Source organism: Chroicocephalus ridibundus, chromosome 5 (genome assembly GCF_963924245.1).
Source record: "Chroicocephalus ridibundus chromosome 5, bChrRid1.1, whole genome shotgun sequence".
NCBI lineage: Eukaryota > Metazoa > Chordata > Aves > Charadriiformes > Laridae > Chroicocephalus > Chroicocephalus ridibundus.
In genome coordinates this window covers 26,247,368-26,263,968 of record NC_086288.1, presented here as the reverse complement: position 1 = coordinate 26,263,968, position 16,601 = coordinate 26,247,368, and the positions used below count along the sequence as shown (strand labels likewise).

The window sequence follows — 16,601 nt, the reverse complement described above, 5'->3', positions numbered from 1 at the left end:
CTATAGGATGCCACTGTTACTTTTCCATGTCGATGGGTTGTGCGTTTGCTAATCCGTCCCCTCTGTTGTATTCAAGGAAAGAAGACAGTGTAGAAAGAGTTAATGAGACATGTCGGACATGGAAAATAACTGCTCCCAAAAGAGACGGTTCGGTCCTGTGAAGAGGTAGGAGTAGCAGAGAACATGAGAGAATCCCCTGACTAGCACTAATCTGTACAAAATGGGCTTAGTGAGCTCCTGCTTCAAATCTTATCCCTACATTAGATAGCGTTAAACCAGTTGTCATAAAGCTAACATTTCTAGATGTTCTGGCGAGCTGTTTGCCTGACAGCCCTATTCCTCTTACAAAATAAACTGAAAATGTTTGAAAAACTAGGCCAGCGCATCAGCAGAAGCAAACTGCTGGAATTTAATTGACAGCTCCCAAAATTTACACCGGTTGAGTTTAGAGCCCAAATTGGGTAAGTTCAAAAAAATATATCTTGTTCTTCAATAATAAAATAGTAACCTGTTGCACTGACAACATCTAAACTAAACTATTCCATCGTAATTTAATAGTGTTGTTCTTTAACAATTGGATTCTGTTACACTTTTATATTTAGGCATGATTATTTAATCTAATTTAATTGGCTTTCTTATTCCCCCCAGGGTTCTGGGCCTAGAAAGTTCATATTAAATACTCTAATTGCTCTGAAATTTACTTGTCGTCTGAAATATGCTCCTATTTTAAATATACCCTAAAATCTAGTTCATACATATTTTCTCTTCTTTCATGAATTAGAAAAAATCTGGTGTCCATAATTTGCACTTAAAAAGAGCCAATAATTAACAAAAATAATAATTATAGATTGAAAACAGGGAGGAGGCAGTACAATGAGCAGGGAGTTACGAGCCTGTAAATAAGGCCAGGAGCACACATCAAAGCTTTCTGAGCACCCACCACACTCCAAAAGCAAAGCCCAAGCCGCTAACGATGGCAGCAGCAGCATCCTACATATTTAATGCACAGGTCCCTGGTTATCGCTCCAGAACATGGTTCAGGCCAGCGGAGCACGGGAGAGTTCAGGGCTCGCAGCCACTGGGCCCAATCGTGCCCTCCTTGCAGGTGGCCATGTCCCATGGACGCCACGCGAAGACTTTGCCCGTACAAGGTCAGCATCAGCCGTGGCAGCGGCCACCATGTGTTCACAGGCACCACGAGAAGCCGGGGATGGACTTTGTGCGGCACAGCAGGGCCACCACCAGCAGCAGAGGCTGGGGAGCAGAAGGGATGAAAACGTGTGCTTCAACACCTCTTGGTCTTGGATGTGTCGGTGCCAGGTGGTGGGGTGGGAGCAGGTTGCATTAGGGAGGCCGCAAATGGATAGCGGCCAGCTATCGGTGTAGCCAGCTGCTCATCAGCGTGCTCCTCAGCTTGTCAGGGACCTGTGTGCATGCAAGGGGAGCTGAAACAAACATCTGGGAGAAGAAACATAATCCAGCGGGGCTCCTGCTAGCTAGCGTTCCTCCTTTCGTTCCTACAAAAGCGGTACTTAATGCAATTGCAAGGGGCTGATAGGGGTCGTTTTTATGTGTTTATTTTTTAGTAACCAGAAATCCGGCACTACTGGACCGCTGTTTCTGGCAGTTGACAAGCCATCTTACGCTCCCTTAGCTCTTGCTGTTTCCTTTCTTTCCTTTTCTCAGGGGTCTACAGCTATTAAATACAAAAGTCAGAAAACACAACCCAGCTCTAAGGTGCTGAACATGCAGAGGGTGTATTAAGGGAACGATCAACTATCCATGTCCTGCTTCCCTTATGCTTTTCCTAGGTACCTATGGCTTGGAAATGGGATTTTGGGCCAGGCGGACTTTTGACGGGACCAGCAGAGGAAGTTTTATCTCTTCGTATTCCTGCCTGAGAACCCACCCTGGCGCCCGTGAGGAAAGCACATGCCGTGGTAAACGGGCAGGAGGAATTTCTTCCCGAGGGTCCCCGCGCAGCTGCCAGCGCAGCAAGGAGGCGTCAGGCCAGTGTCAGTACCTGCTGCCCTCCACAGAGCCCGGTTTCGGGATCAGCCTGTCAGACGGGCACAGGGGCCAGAAGGCGGCCACCGGGTGGTAGCACCTCGAGAGGAAGGGAGAGGCAAGGAGAGCACTCGGGTGCTCCAGGCGCGGTGTTCTTGAGGAACTTGAACACGGCGAAAAGAGGGAGGGTGCAAACCTCTCCCCACCGGGGCTGGCAGGAGAAGGGGTGGGGGACCCTGCAAGGGGCACCAGCCTTCTGCCCGGGTGAGTTTTGCCTGAGACCACAGCTCTTTTCAACGGTTTCCACGGTGCTTTGGTGCGAAAAAGCATGTACGAGCGATTCGTAATTTAGAGCTTAGAACAGCAGACTGAGAAGCGGCTTATGGGCCTACAACTGTGTAACTGCCATGATAAAGAACAAAATGTTCTTTCTGAGGTGTTCTAGAAAAATAAGCTTTTCAGTAAAACATACAAAAAATAAAAAAAAGTGGGGGGGGGGGGAAGAGAGCATATGCGTAGAATCCGTGGCAAAAGCGAAGCATCTGCAGCAGAAAGGATGTTGTCGTGCTTTACCACATCTCTCTGGCTCCAGCACCTCCACCACCTTCACCACCTCCACCACGCACCTCCAACACCTCCATCATCTCCATCACTTCCACCACCTCCTCCTCCACCCACCACTTCCATCGCGTCCGCTGGCCGCGGCCAGGGCTGCTCCCGCCGCTGAGCGGCGCCCTGCTCTGCCTCATCCATCCGTACAACATGGCGCCACGCCTGCACGCCCACTCCCGTACAACATGGCGGTTCCCTTCCCCGCCGCGGCAGGGAGAGGCGTTACACCGCGCAGTCGCTGCTATTCCTTCCGGGTTCCAGCGCGCCACTATTTCAATGTTGACCCGTGCATATCGGCTTCCTCTTCCGGGTCCGGCGGCGCCAGGTATGGCGTCGGGAGGCTGAGGGCCGTCGGCGCCCATCCGCCCCCATCCGCGGCCCGGCGGGCGGTGGGGGGGGTACCAGCGGGTCCGGGGGGGCTCCGGTGAGGGGCGGGCGGTGGTGCTGCCCGCGATGGCGCCGGTGGCGGGGGCAGAGCTGCGCGGCGGATAGGCCGGGCCTCCCCAGGCCTCCGCGGCGGAGCTCCCGGGCCGCAGCGAGCCGGTGCCCGCGGTTGCGGCGCTGTGCCCCGCATCTCTCCGGACCAGGCCCGAGGAGCGCCAGCCCCGGCGGCGGGGGGCTGCCCCGAGGGGCTCCGAAGGCGTCCGGCGGCGCGCTGGGGCCTTGCGCCGCTGCAGGAGCGAGATGCTGGGTCCAGAGGAGGCTCCGGTTTGGGCCTAGAGCGTGATTAGTTCGGTTTGTCTTCAGATGAGATAGGAAGGAGAGTGCTGTGTTTGCTCCAGCTCGTTTTTTAGCCTTGCCAGTGACGCTGGTGGAAAACACGCAGTTGGTAAAGCTTTAAGAAATTTTCTAGGAGAGCATGACATCATACTGGTGAGACCAGGATGTTGAACTGCGTTCAAGTTAGTTCGGATGAAACTTCATCGCACATCACTTTCACAGAGTCACAGAATGGTAGGGTTTGGAGGGGACCTTCGGAGATCATCTAGTCCAACCCTCCTGCCAAAGCAGGTTCACCTACAGCAGGCTGGACAGGAATACGTTCCATCCACTGTCACAGGTTTTATTGTTTTTTTTTTAACTATAGTTGTGTTGGCTGTCATTGATGAGGAAGCGCTCTAATTTTCTTAAGGCTAATATAGAATCTGCAGCTGCTGATTCAGATCTAGCTTGGTGCTTCAGTGCAGATGATGCTGTAATATGTGAGCTTCCATGTGGACACTGAGCCCTTTAACTACTGCTACTTTGTTTTTGACTAATTTAGGTGTAAAAAATGGTTCAGCGCCTGACTTACCGCCGTAGGTTGTCCTACAACACAGCTTCCAACAAGACCAGACTGTAAGTAACACGTAGTTTCTAAGAAAACCTAATTTTTGAGAAAGCTAAGTTTAAGTTTTGATTGTTGCATTAACAAAGTATTTTTTTGCTGCATTTAGGTCCCGAACACCCGGGAACAGGATTGTTTACCTTTACACCAAGAAAGTAGGGAAGGCACCAAAGTCAGCATGTGGTATATGCCCAGGAAGGCTTCGTGGTGTAAGTATTAGCCTTACTGGCATACCTTTTTTTTTTTACAGCAATGTGTTTTTTCAGTAAAAAGAGCCTTTTCAAGTAATATGCCTGTTCTTGATGAAGTGTTGTTGGAATGACTTTCTTTTTTAAAATACTCTTATCTTAATGTTGTAAACTTCAACTGGTAAAACAAGCTTTGAAAGCTTAACAAGTAAGTACTTTTTTAATGCCTGTGGTTCTCGTTGCTGTTATAACTGAACCTTCTTGTTCTGTAAGTTGTAACTGGATGAAATTTTTAGAGTTAAACTGAGGGGATTCTGTAGGTAGTAGGCTTTAAAAAAATTGCATAAGCCAAGTTTGACTTTTCGTTTTAGAAAAGAGGAATGAATGGTTTTAACATGGTATTTTTCTCCAAAATGTATTCTTGGTGTAATGCCATTGTGATGGAAATGCTTGAGTAATGCCTGTGAGCAGCTCCTACACTTGGGAAAACAATCTATGTTATGAACAATTTTTTAACGATGAATCTGTTGGTGAACCCCTGTGGTAGGATGAAAAAAACCAGCTTAGGAATGCTGAAGATGGCACATAAAACAAGCTGTGACTTCGCTTTTTTTCATTTTGAATAGTCAACTTCAGGTGGTGCTGCTTTTTTAAACCATTGAAGTGATTTATTTTTAATGTGGCTGTTAACCCAAAATTACTGTCTTAGGATACACTTCTCATTTTTGCTTTCTTTAGGTTCGTGCTGTGCGTCCTAAAGTTCTTATGAGGCTGTCAAAAACGAAGAAGCATGTTAGCAGAGCCTATGGTGGTTCCATGTGTGCTAAGTGTGTCCGTGACAGGTAAGCTTACAGAAAGCTAACTTTATTCTTGAGGTTACTTCATCTGAGATTTTTGCATCTCGCTGTTCTCATAATGTGGGCCAAAATTTTGAAGACTCTTGTTCGACATTGGTGTATTAAAGTTGAGGGGGCATATTAGCAATGATGTGTGCGATTTTTGCCCCTAGGATTTGAGTTAGTTGCTGCACGTGGAGCTCCTTTGTAAAGAGTTTATGTTCTTCATGATTTCTTACTGCAATGTTGCTTTGGTGCTAAACAGCCTGCTCATTCTGGATTTTTATTTTATATAATATATATGATACTCTCTTTATATATAATATATATATACTATACTCTTTCTGTATAATATACATGATACTATATCCCCATAGTAAAGGTTTTTCTTATTCTGTGTTACGCAAAGATACTAGCGTAAGATCAGTTGAGCTTTTGGCTTCTTTGTGGTGTTTTGGGATTCAAAGATATTACTTGGTTGCATGGTAAGCATCTTTACATGGTTAAGCTTTAAGGTGGCCTTTGATGGGCCTCACTGAATTCAGTTTTATTGGGTAAGAACTTGTCGTGGTTAACCCCAGCCGTCAGCCAGGACCACACAGCCGTTCACTCATTCTTCTCCACTCCCAGTGGGATAGAGGAGGAGATTCAGAAGAAAAGGAAACTTTATGGGTTGAGATAAAGAAAGTTTGAAAGAATAGTGATGAAAGAGAAGATAATAATAATGATTAAAAAATACACAAAATAAGTGATGCAATACAGTTGCTCACTACCTGGTGATTGATTGCCCAGACCGTCCTTAGCAGGTATTGCGGATCCCTGCCCCCTGGCCATCCCCCACTTACATACTGGCCATGGCACCTGTAGTATGGAGTATTCCTTTGGCCAGCTTGTCCTGTCTATGCTCCCTCCCAGCTTCTATGGGAAGCTGAAAAAGTCCTTAATATAAGCATTACTTAGCAACAGCTAAAACAATATGTGTTATCAACATTATTCTCATACTAAACCCAAAACACAGCAGCTACTAGGAAGAAAATTAACTCTATCCCAGCTGAAGCCAGGACACAACTGTACATCCTATACTTCCTTGTCAATTTTGAGGAAAAAATGCGTATTGCAAAGAATGTCATCTCTATGAATGGTAATCAAAGCAGAGCTCTGGGGTCAGCAGTCTAATGCCAGATTTTTCATCTGTAGTGCAAATCTTCCTAGCATTTTCTTTGTTTGTTTGTGTGAGTTCTAGGCTCAATCACATTAGGTGCCACCGAAGAGAGTGCAGATCCGTAGCATAACTTCTATTTGTTAAAAGTGGATTTTTGTCTTGAGTGTTTTCCCAAACACTTTGAGTTTGATAGGTCATTTTTAATACATGAGTATGCCTTATTCTGCCCAAATCAAAAAACACAGTCACCTCGTTCTCTAATTAGCAGGTTTTCTCCTGCATCTGTTTAGTCATCTTTGGTGTAGGTTTTGTGTACTGTGAAAGCAGCCATATATACTAAATGCATATGGAATGGCATTGTAATGTTTTAAGGTGGAAGAGCGTGTGGTGTATTTGTGCTTTTAACTCGAATCATCAAACAGGCTGTTGATGTGAGTACCATAACTTAGGTCCATCTGTATGGTGGCCCTACATGTCTTTCAGAAATAATCATACTTGGGTGTGACTTGACCTCCTAGGGTTTTCTCTGTTAAAATGCAAAGAAGCTTTAATCCTGAGAGGGAAACTGCTCTTGCTTTGGTAACTCGACTCGCATAAAGTTTTCTGTAGTTCTAAGGAAGGAAGCTGAGCGCGACTGGTCATACCAGTTCTGACTTTAAGAACAGCTAAATTAGTTTGCCAGTGAGGAGTTTTGCTTTTTGCCTCTGAAGTTAGTACTTCCTCGAGTGTTCAGCCATCCGGTATTACCTTGCTTGCCTACAAGCCGCTTGCCTTAAATTTGCAGGAATGGTAGGCCTTCTTCCCCCAAACTTCTACGTTGTCATTAGTACAGTAGTGACATTCTACAGTGCCACTGTCCCCATCTTTTGATGCTGGTATCAATGGTTTCCCTTTTTATGCAATTGTGGAACTAACACCACATGTGCAATGAATGTTGGAGACAGCAAAACTAGTTGTAACTTCGTCTTATTTTTGTGGTTTTGTTTAAGTGGATGCATATTGTAAAGTTCTTGTTTTTCCTTTCCAGGATCAAACGAGCTTTTCTTATTGAGGAGCAGAAGATCGTTGTGAAAGTGTTGAAGGCACAAGCACAGAGCCAGAAGTCAAAGTGAATCTATTTGTAGTTTCAGCCCAATAAATGAAAGCTCCACTTTTCTTGTGTCCTGTCATTCCACGAGTTGGTCAAAGCTGGTAGGAGCTGCTTCTCAAAGCTTGTATGATGCAGAATTGGGTTTTGGTGCTACAAAACCCATGGGTCAGGATGCTGTGTTCTGTGCTGCTGGCAGACAGGGAGATCAAGCAGGGGGAAGGAGGTCCAGTTAAACAGGACTTTCTCACAGCCCTGTAGAGGTGTTGGAGTAACTTCAAGCAGTGCAATTTTTTTTTTTTCATAGCAACAGCTGGGTATGATGTCATCAGAGGACTTTGCTCCGAAGAAAGTTAGGAATCTGAACAAAGAAAAAGAAAGGGAGACTGACTAAAGACTGGAAGAGAGATTGTCAGGCGAAGAGGTGAGGTAGTATGGGCCTAAGGTAGTTTGTGCTGCAGTTATTGTTACTCAAATCTGAAGGTGGAGGGGAACTGACTTCTTGAAGCCAGTGCTGTATCCACCAGATGGTCACGTACTGCTACATGTGGATCTCCTGGAAGAAAGCCGCAGCTGTTGTATTCTGTTTGTTGTTGGGTGCTTCCTGGATCAGCAGTGGGAGGTACGATACAAGCAGAACTCTGGGGACCAGGTGGGATAGATCTTCCGTGGCTTCCAGAATTAGGTTTTAGAGAAGCAATTTATGCCTCTGGTATTGAAGCAAAGTTATGTTGGATCTTTATCAGTGAGGCTGTAATAGTAATGTAAAAAGCAATTGTAAAAGGTAGAAAATGGGCTTGTTTTGCTTCTTTGCTTCATTCTGTTGTGTAGAGAGAACTGTAAATGTGCCTCCAGCACTGCCCAGGAGTGCTTTAACACACTTGGGGTAATTCTTGCATTACCTGTGGGAGCAGTGATGTTCTTCACCCTCACCTCTGAATTTTTGGAACTTTGTGTGACAAGAAGTGGGTATCTGTTGTGACCAATAACAGATCTTTGGGATTTTTAAATAACTTTTTTTTTCCCCCAAAAAAATAGTGAGCTCAACCACTGGAATAAGGAAGGGAGGGGAAATAATTAGTGGGCGCGCAGCCTCACTGGGAGCAGCAAGGGTGCCGTTTGAAGAGGTTTCTGAGATGACCTGTGGAGTCTGCTCAGGCTGCGGCTCAGAGATATTCATTCCTCCACCTGGCTGTCCACTCTCTGTTCGCACACACCGTGTCCAGCTCTGAAGCTTGTCAGGCTGTGCAGTCAGCCAAGACACATCACAGAAAACTGAGTTGGTGGAAAAACTTGCCCTTTTGGTGTTGGCGAGCTGGTCCCTTGGGTCAGCTGCCCGCTAACTCCTAGCGGTGGCGTTGGTGCTTCCTGGGTTCGATGACAGGAGATGGCGGTGGTCTGGAATAACTGACTTAACGCTGTGCTTGGTGAAAGGAGCTGCACCTCCCCAAGAATTTACAGTGCCCCAAGCCATTAAAATAATCTCGAAAGGGATAAACATAGCAGCTAACTCATCTAGCTTTAAGTATGAAGCATTTCTTTCTCCTCAGCGTTGTTATGCTAAAGCTTGTTCCCAAGGCTGTAGCTAGTTACAGGAGGCTCTAAGACTAATGTTAGTACCCTGACAGTTTTAGGTGCTGTTACTATAGTTAGTTTACAAGGTTAAAATTTTATTAGTTGTTGCTTTACTGTGCTAGTGCAAACTTCAGGACTTTGGCATGCTGGAAAAACGATTTTAAAGCAGGAGCAGAAAGTAGGGCAGGCGTGTCTAACCTGCCCCAAAATGCTCTTGTTTTATGTTAAAACCTCTGAGATTAGAATTTTTCTCGAGGCTTTTGGAGAGGAGGTGAGGTGGAGGGAGAATAAGGTTGGAATAATTAGGAGAAATGTCATCTGCTGACTGGGAGATTTCACTGGGAGGGAGGTTTTTCCAAAAGGGAGCGCTAAGGCTGAAAACAGCTAATTACAGTGACATGACTGCACTGAAAGGCAGCTGAGGTATGAGTTAGAAGTATCACAAGCGAAGTGTCACTATAATAAGACCCTTATTTTTTTTTCTTTTTTTTTTAACAGCTTTGGAAAACTGTTCTCAGAGCAGGTTGTGGAGGGTGGGACCCCCATGGGTGCCTGGGGGAGGCGCGCACCTTTGCCTGGGGCATGTGCTTTTAAACATCCTCAGGTAACCTGCTGCAAGGGGTTGGTATTGAAGCGGTTTTTCCTGCCTCTGGCCGGTGTTAAATTCAATTCTGCCTGCTGAAAGGCATCAGTCTTCCGGTTTGGTTTTTTTTGGTGGTGGTTTGTTTTTTTTTTTTTTTTATGGACCTGTTGCTTCCCTTCAGCTAGCGCTCTCATTCAGCCCCTGCCCGTCGGGTGCCTTTTCTTGAAGGGTGAGGCCTTCTCCGGATTTTTTCCTTTCCCACGGGCCCGTCTCTCCCCAGCCCGGCCCTCCCAAGCGCACACGCGGGACGTGGGTTTTCCTTCCCCCACTGCCCCCTACCCCGCCGCAGCTCTCGGGGCCGCTTCGCCGCAAAGAGCGCTCCCGCCCCTTGGCGGCGGCTGCGGGGCGGGCGCTGCACCTGCCCGCGGGGCGTATTCCGTAAGGAAGGCCGGTGGCGAGCGCTCCTGTACCCACAGGGGCACACGCGTGTCCGCGGCCGCCAGCCCGGCGGGGGGCGGCCACGTGGCTGCCCGCCCTTGGGGGCGTGGCCCGCGCCCCTGGCCCCGCCCCAAGCGCCTCGCCGTTACCCAGCACCGACACGTCAGGCCTGATGGGTCCTGGCAGGTGAGTAATAGGGATAGATGGTCCAGCGGCGTGCGGTCTGCGTTTCTAGAAGTCTTTTGCGCAGAAAAAAAACTTTTGCTTTATTTTGGTCATTTCCGCCTGGGCATAACTTTTGTGTCCTTCGTTAGGTTGGGTTTTTAAAAAGTTTGTTTATTTGTCTCTGTCAGGACGTGGCAGCCAATTTCCGTTTCCGCCTTCGTGTCCGGTGTGGGAGGGCGGCCGCGGCGGGGCGAGACGGGCAGGGCAGGGAGCAGGGCCGTCGCGGCTCTCTGTGGGCCGCACCGCCGCCATGGAGACGCTGTACCGCCTGCCCTTCGCCGTGCTTGAGTGCCCCAACATCAAGCTGAAGCGGCCCAGCTGGGTGCACATGCCCTCGGCCATGACCGTGTACGCGCTGGTGGTGGTGTCCTACTTCCTCATCACCGGAGGTGAGGCCGGGGCGGGCGGTGAGGGAGAGAGAGATCCCGCTTAGGGACTATCCCGCTCTCTGGAGCGCGTTGCTGGCCCCTGCCCCGGGTAGCGGAGCCACGGCTGCCGCCGGCCCCGTGTCCGGCTCCAAATCGGTCATAAAACACGAACCTCGGGCAACCCCGAGCGTCCGCGCCATGGTAGGGTAGTTCTCGCCGGTTGCTGACACGAGTGGAAGGTGATGTGCTCGCTTTTGTCCCCACAGGGATTATCTACGACGTGATCGTGGAACCTCCCAGCGTGGGGTCGATGACAGACGAACACGGACATCAGCGGCCGGTGGCCTTCTTGGCATACAGGTAGGAGCAGGGCTCTGCCCCGACCCGTGAGGCGCTACGAGTGCCTAACCACAAGTGAATAAACCTGCCTGGCAGAGCTGTGCATCTGGTCTTCTTTGAGCTGTCTGTGCAAGGCAGGATCTGTTCTATACCAGTCCTTGGTGTGCAAGTATTTGGGGGGGAGGAGGGGAAGCAGCATTGAAATAAGTAGAAATAGAAAAAGAACAGTCCTTTTAAGCTTTTAAAAATAAACAGTTTGGTGAGAAGGAAGTTTTGAGCTGGCAATACTTCTCTTTCTTCCAAACCTTTGCTATTAAAGTTGAGGTTTATCGTAGATGCGGACACATTTGGTTATATTTCATAGCAGCATACATGTTTGTGAAACCTTCAGTTTTAAACTCTAGTGTAATCGGGACTCTTGTGTCTGAGAGTGGGAAGCACAGTTACAAATGTGTAACAACAGTGTCGTCTTTGAGTCTTTTGCTTCTGTTGCTGAAAATAAGTTAGAAATTGCTTAGTAACAAATTGGTCTGAAGAGGGTTAAATCTACATTCGTAACTGTGTTTTTTTTTATGTGCGTGGAAACAAATTTTTGTTAAATACCGAAAGAGTTCTTTGAATCTGTGAGGTCTGTGACCTGCCTCATGTACAGATTTTGACTTGGACTAGATGTAGTATATGTCTTGGACTGGCTTGGATTGTTGCAATGTAGATGAATCGGGCTACTGCAGGGAGTTGATAGCACTCAAGTACAAGTCAGGGAAAACAACGTGAAAGAAGATGAAATTAATTGTTTTCAGGGTGTGAAACAATAATTATAATCTTAATTTCTGTATTAGCATCCACAGTAGTTTCATCCATGACAATTTTATGAGGTTGTTGGTATTGCTAATTACAAGGATAGGAAAATGGTTCAGTGATTGTGGGAAGCAGAAGACTTGTGATCCAGGTGCAATATTCTTTTTCCGTTTCGGTTTCCCCTCTCTCCATCTGAGCTCTGTAAGAAGGAAATCCATCCGTGGGGACTGACAGAGAGCTGGGGCACTTTGAGGCTGGGTCCTCACAATCAATGTGTGCAGGCTCAGTGAGCCGGAAGCAAAACATACTGCAGGCAAGAACCACTTTTGCTGTGTGCTGGAACCAGCAGATGTGCTTCGTGTGCTGACGTAGTGCTTTGAGGGGGATTAGTACTGAGATGAGGATTCAGGCACTGCTGTGCCTAAATGTCAGGTTGGAAGAAGACTTGGAAAGCTCTTTGGCCCAGGGGTCGTGGGTGAAACCAGGTGCTACTTTGGATTAGATATTTCTGAAAACTGGTGATCTTGCGTGGTAGCCAGTAGTATACGCTATTGTGTATAAAACCATTAGTATGCATGGCTGGTCACCTTGCAAACTATCAGTCCCAGACATAAATTACATATTAAAGCCTTGATGTAATTTCATAACGTCAGTTTTCATACCTAGTTTTTGTTCAAAAGCCAGCCATCAAAATGAATCATCCTGTGTATTTGTACAGCTAAAGAAGGTTGAGTAGGTGGAGTTTGAAATGTGTAAATAATTTCTTTAATCTTTTTCTGACTTGTCTTCCCTTCACCCTTTTTCTTATCTTTTTTTTTTCTTTAGAGTAAATGGGCAATATATTATGGAAGGGCTCGCATCCAGCTTCCTCTTCACAATGGGCGGCCTAGGCTTCATAATTCTGGATCGATCCAATGCACCAAATATCCCCAAGCTGAATAGGTTTCTTTTGCTTTTTATTGGATTTGTCAGCGTCCTTTTGAGCTTCTTCATGGCCAGAGTTTTCATGAGGATGAAATTACCGTAAGTGATTTAATGCTCTTTCAGCTTTTCTTCTCTCCTGTGGCTCGTGTGTGCCTGTGTTAAATTTAAGAGTAACAGAAAATACAATGAGGTATGCTAAAGATCTGCAGCTTGGCTATAAGTTGCTTTTTTCAACTCTCTGTTGCAACAAGCTACCTTGAATGAGGGGTGTGATGCTTTTGGGGCCAGCTCCCATAAGATTGTGCTGGGGTTCAAAAAAGGTGACAGTTCCCGGTACGTCAGAAGACATGATCAGTGAATCTGACTTAAAATAAATTTTGAAGTAGACTGAGTATGTACTGGTCAGGTAAAAGTAATTACAAGCTAGGGCTTTGAGGAAAAATCAAGTGTCAAAGAACTGGAAGAAAGGTAAATGAGTTCTTTATACTGACAGCGTATGTGAGAGATCTTAACTATAAGAGCTGATGACAGCAGTAGAGTGTTCAGGAACATCTATAGCAGTCCTAAAGTAAAGATGATGTCTCAGGTTTTTTTTGTTGCTCAAAAACTGAATGTCACATTGAAGCATACAATATATGTGATGTTTTAATACATCTATATTCACAGATCAAAAAGTGGGAAAGGTCTGGAGCTTTTTGGCTGTGCAAAATCAAAATGCAGGATTTTCATCTCCCCCCCACCCTTTTTATTTCTCAGTCCATGTATTTCACTTAGAATAGCTGAAAGCTGATGTTTGGAGGTATTGGCAGTTAGTTTCTGAAGTAGCTCCATGAGGTGTTGACTTAACAGTGACAGCCATTCCTCCTTTCTTAAATATTTTTTTTTAATGTCTGCAGTGTAGTTAAAAATTTTTGTTTCATAACACAGAATTGATGGGTTCCCTGGCAGCAGGTAACTGGATTAAGGACCTGCTCTATGTTTTCTGGCTTCACTGGTACACGTGTCCTAACAATTCTCTTTCTTAAACTTGTAAAAGAAACGGGGCTTCAGAGAAACAGAAGAGGAAAAAGAGGCCAGAGTTGTGTTGAGTGCCAGAAAATGTTGGGTTGTACTCGTATCTTAACACTGGTAGTTTGTGAAAGGGTACAAATAAAGAGCCTTTCACAGAATGTAACCTGGGCTTCAGAAATTCTAAACAATTACCGAAGCTGGATTGAGAACAGGCGAATCCATTTTCAGTGTTCATTGAAGAAAATCAACTGAGGAAGGAGTGTGTACTTAAGCTGGCCTGTTTGTACCTTGGGCAGGATTTATTGTTTTAAATATTTTGTTTTAAGACTACATCCTTGAATTTTGAGGAGTGCTAACCTTTTTTCTAACTTTTTTTTTTTATGTAGGGGCTACTTGATGGGTTAGGACCTCTTATGATGTATGAAAGCCCAAGCAGAATTTACCCCTCTTCAGGAAGTGTTTAAGAAGCAGCAGCAAGAAACAAATCCTGTAGTCACCATCCACAGGAGACCTGGCCATGAGAAACAACTGGGGAAAGAGTGCTTTCTCTGCAAACAAACTCTCATTACCAATGGCTGATCTGTAATTTTGAATGTTTTATCATTTCTGTTTTAGAGCTTTTGAAAAGAGCAAGTTACCTAGCTGGGTTTTTCTTTTATATCCCAACTCAGTATGAAATAGAGAACCTGTCTTTAGTTCTACCTGAAATGAGTATTAGCCACTGGCTTGACAGTTCTTTGTTGCAGGTCTGTCTCCTCTTTCCCATGTGGGACAATTATATGTGTGAATCGGAGAAGAAACACCTGAAATGTCTCTTTCCAGGCTATAATTAGAAAATTGGTAACTTTGGATGCTTTACAGTCAAAATACGACGTGTCTGAAATTATTTCAAAGGCACCTTTTGCCTTCATGTTAATGACTCTATGTGAGCAAATCCAGACATGCACTGGGAAAGGCGAACTGTATGAATGTGCATTTCTTTCTGAAAAAGTGTACGAAAGGAGCCAAATAAAAATTATTTTCTACAAAATTATTTTAATTCTATGCAGTTTCTGTAGCTTTTTCTTGTGTGTGTGGCCTGTTCTACATCCAGGCTTGAGATGCCATACCGTGAGCACATAATTTCAGCTTTATTTTTCACTATTGGATAATGACTTTTTTATTATTTTTTTTAAGTATCAGGGACAAGAAATCTCATATTTTCCATGAAATCGTACTGTATCCAAATGACATACTGTTATCAGTAGCCAAGAAAACTTACTTCTGAAGCTGCTGCTTTTTTGTGTGTGAGGCAAGGCTCCAACTTTGTCTTCATTTTAAAAGATTGAATGTTACTATCATGTTTCATTGAAATAATGTATTATATTCTGGGAGATGGAAGGATCCCTCCATATCTCCAGAAGTGTCTTTTGCAAGCCATATGTGTTTGAAGCACTATTTTCAACTGTATAATAACTGTCAGTGAGCAATGTTGTTTTTTCTGTAATTGTGAAGTAAGTATTACTGTTCACCTACTTAATGAAATTTCTGAGCTAGCTGTTAATGCTGTTAATCGTCTGCCCTCAGGATGTGTCACTTCCACCCCCTCATTCTTATATACAATATGACTTCTGCATTTGCTCATATTATATGTTTGTCATTAAGATTTAAGGTAACTTAAGCTGTTTTATGAGGCTCATAACTGCAAAGTTTCCAGTCTTTTCAAAGCGGTTATCTTTTGGTCGCTCTGGTTTTGGTGAGACATATGCTTACGCTCAACGGGGAGTATTGATATGACGTAAGTCAATAACTCTATGTAAGTCAACTTTTTAATGCAGCTGAGAGGGAAGTCAAACCAGAAAGTCACTTCGCTAATTGAGATTCCTCCGTCCCAGTACTTGTCCCACTGCAGTTCAGCTTCAGCCTCCAAGTTTGCAGCTGATTCTAAATCAGTGTGCTCTTAAACAGTGGTTTTAATGGCACAGTTGAATGCCTGTGTTCTGTGAAATGCATTTGATTATAATTGCATGCTAGGTGACATAATTTGGAACAAATAAAGCACACTTGTGAGGTAGAAGATAGTTTTGGGAGAGTAAAACTAAGATGATGACTCTGCAACAAACAAGGTTAAATTATCCCTTATGTCTCTTTGGTCACAGGCTACGAACTAGATCTGGTATGATCCTCTGCCAAAGCACGAGGCACAGAGAGAATCAGGAAAAGGAATGCAGAGCAGAAGACAGACCACAGAAATGAGGAGTGTGCTAGGTAGGAAGATCTGAGAATGCAAAACTGGAGACTGGTTCATTTTGGATGTGGGTTGGAGGCTTCTTGGTCACCGAAGGAAAAATTTCTACTGAGCACTGTCAGATTGCAAAGAAGAGGTATTGCTATGTGTTAGAGGAATCCCGTTTCGGTTCAGAAAAGGCTGGTATTTTCTGTAAACGTATGCTGTTCTTCATATGTAACAGCAGGTGGCCTTTCTCTGCTGTAGGGGTTTAGGATAGTAATAGGAATTTTTCAGTGTCTAACTAGTGACGATATCTATCTGTGTTTGGTGCTCACATCTTCTAGGGTGAACTTTGCTAGATTGTGGGGTGGGAAATCAAAACCAAAATTGAAACACTGTGATAAAGGTAAAGCAGAGCTTATAGGAAAGCATCTTTCCACGATTAAAAACAGAAGTTTGGTCTACTTCCACGTGCAACAAAAGAGAGTCAGGCTGAGGCGCAGAGGTCTTGATTTTCTGGCTCTCTTGCTGGAGAAGATACTGAATCCATGACTCCCTTGTAGGCTTCAGTACAATCTCTGAGTGATGATGCCTAGTCAATATAGTCAGGAAGAGATATATAACCTGTGTAGCTTTTGAAAGTGAATATATACATATATGAACTGGATTTAACTTCATTCACCACACTGGGTTTTTTTACCCAGTGAAGCATACGCCTGTCCAAGCCATGAGCAGCCAGTTTCTCCGGGAGAATGCTGTGGGAAACAGTGTTAAAGGCTTTACTGAAGTCTAGGTAGACAACATCCACAGCCTTTCCCTCATGCACTGAGCAGGTCACCTTGTCATAGAAGATCAGGTTAGTCAAGCAGGACTTGCCTTTCATAAACCCATGCTGACTGGGCCTGATTGCCT

General features: G+C 45.2%; 2 protein-coding genes across 2 annotated transcripts; both read left to right on the top strand.

Moving 5' to 3' along the window:
- Positions 1-2,877: 2,877 nt before the first annotated feature.
- On the top strand, positions 2,878-7,287 carry RPL34 (ribosomal protein L34). Its single transcript, XM_063336821.1, has 5 exons — positions 2,878-2,944; positions 3,884-3,957; positions 4,056-4,155; positions 4,873-4,976; positions 7,160-7,287. Exons 2-5 carry the CDS (start codon positions 3,893-3,895, stop codon positions 7,242-7,244), a joined length of 354 nt encoding a protein of 117 aa, XP_063192891.1. The 5' UTR covers positions 2,878-2,944; positions 3,884-3,892; the 3' UTR covers positions 7,245-7,287.
- A 2,891-nt stretch (positions 7,288-10,178) lies between these two features.
- On the top strand, positions 10,179-14,513 carry OSTC (oligosaccharyltransferase complex non-catalytic subunit). The gene is made up of 4 exons (XM_063336744.1): positions 10,179-10,429; positions 10,675-10,768; positions 12,371-12,568; positions 13,867-14,513. The coding sequence occupies exons 1-4, from the start codon at positions 10,291-10,293 to the stop codon at positions 13,883-13,885; spliced, it is 450 nt and encodes a 149-aa protein (XP_063192814.1). The 5' UTR covers positions 10,179-10,290; the 3' UTR covers positions 13,886-14,513.
- The last annotated feature ends 2,088 nt before the right edge of the window (positions 14,514-16,601 follow it).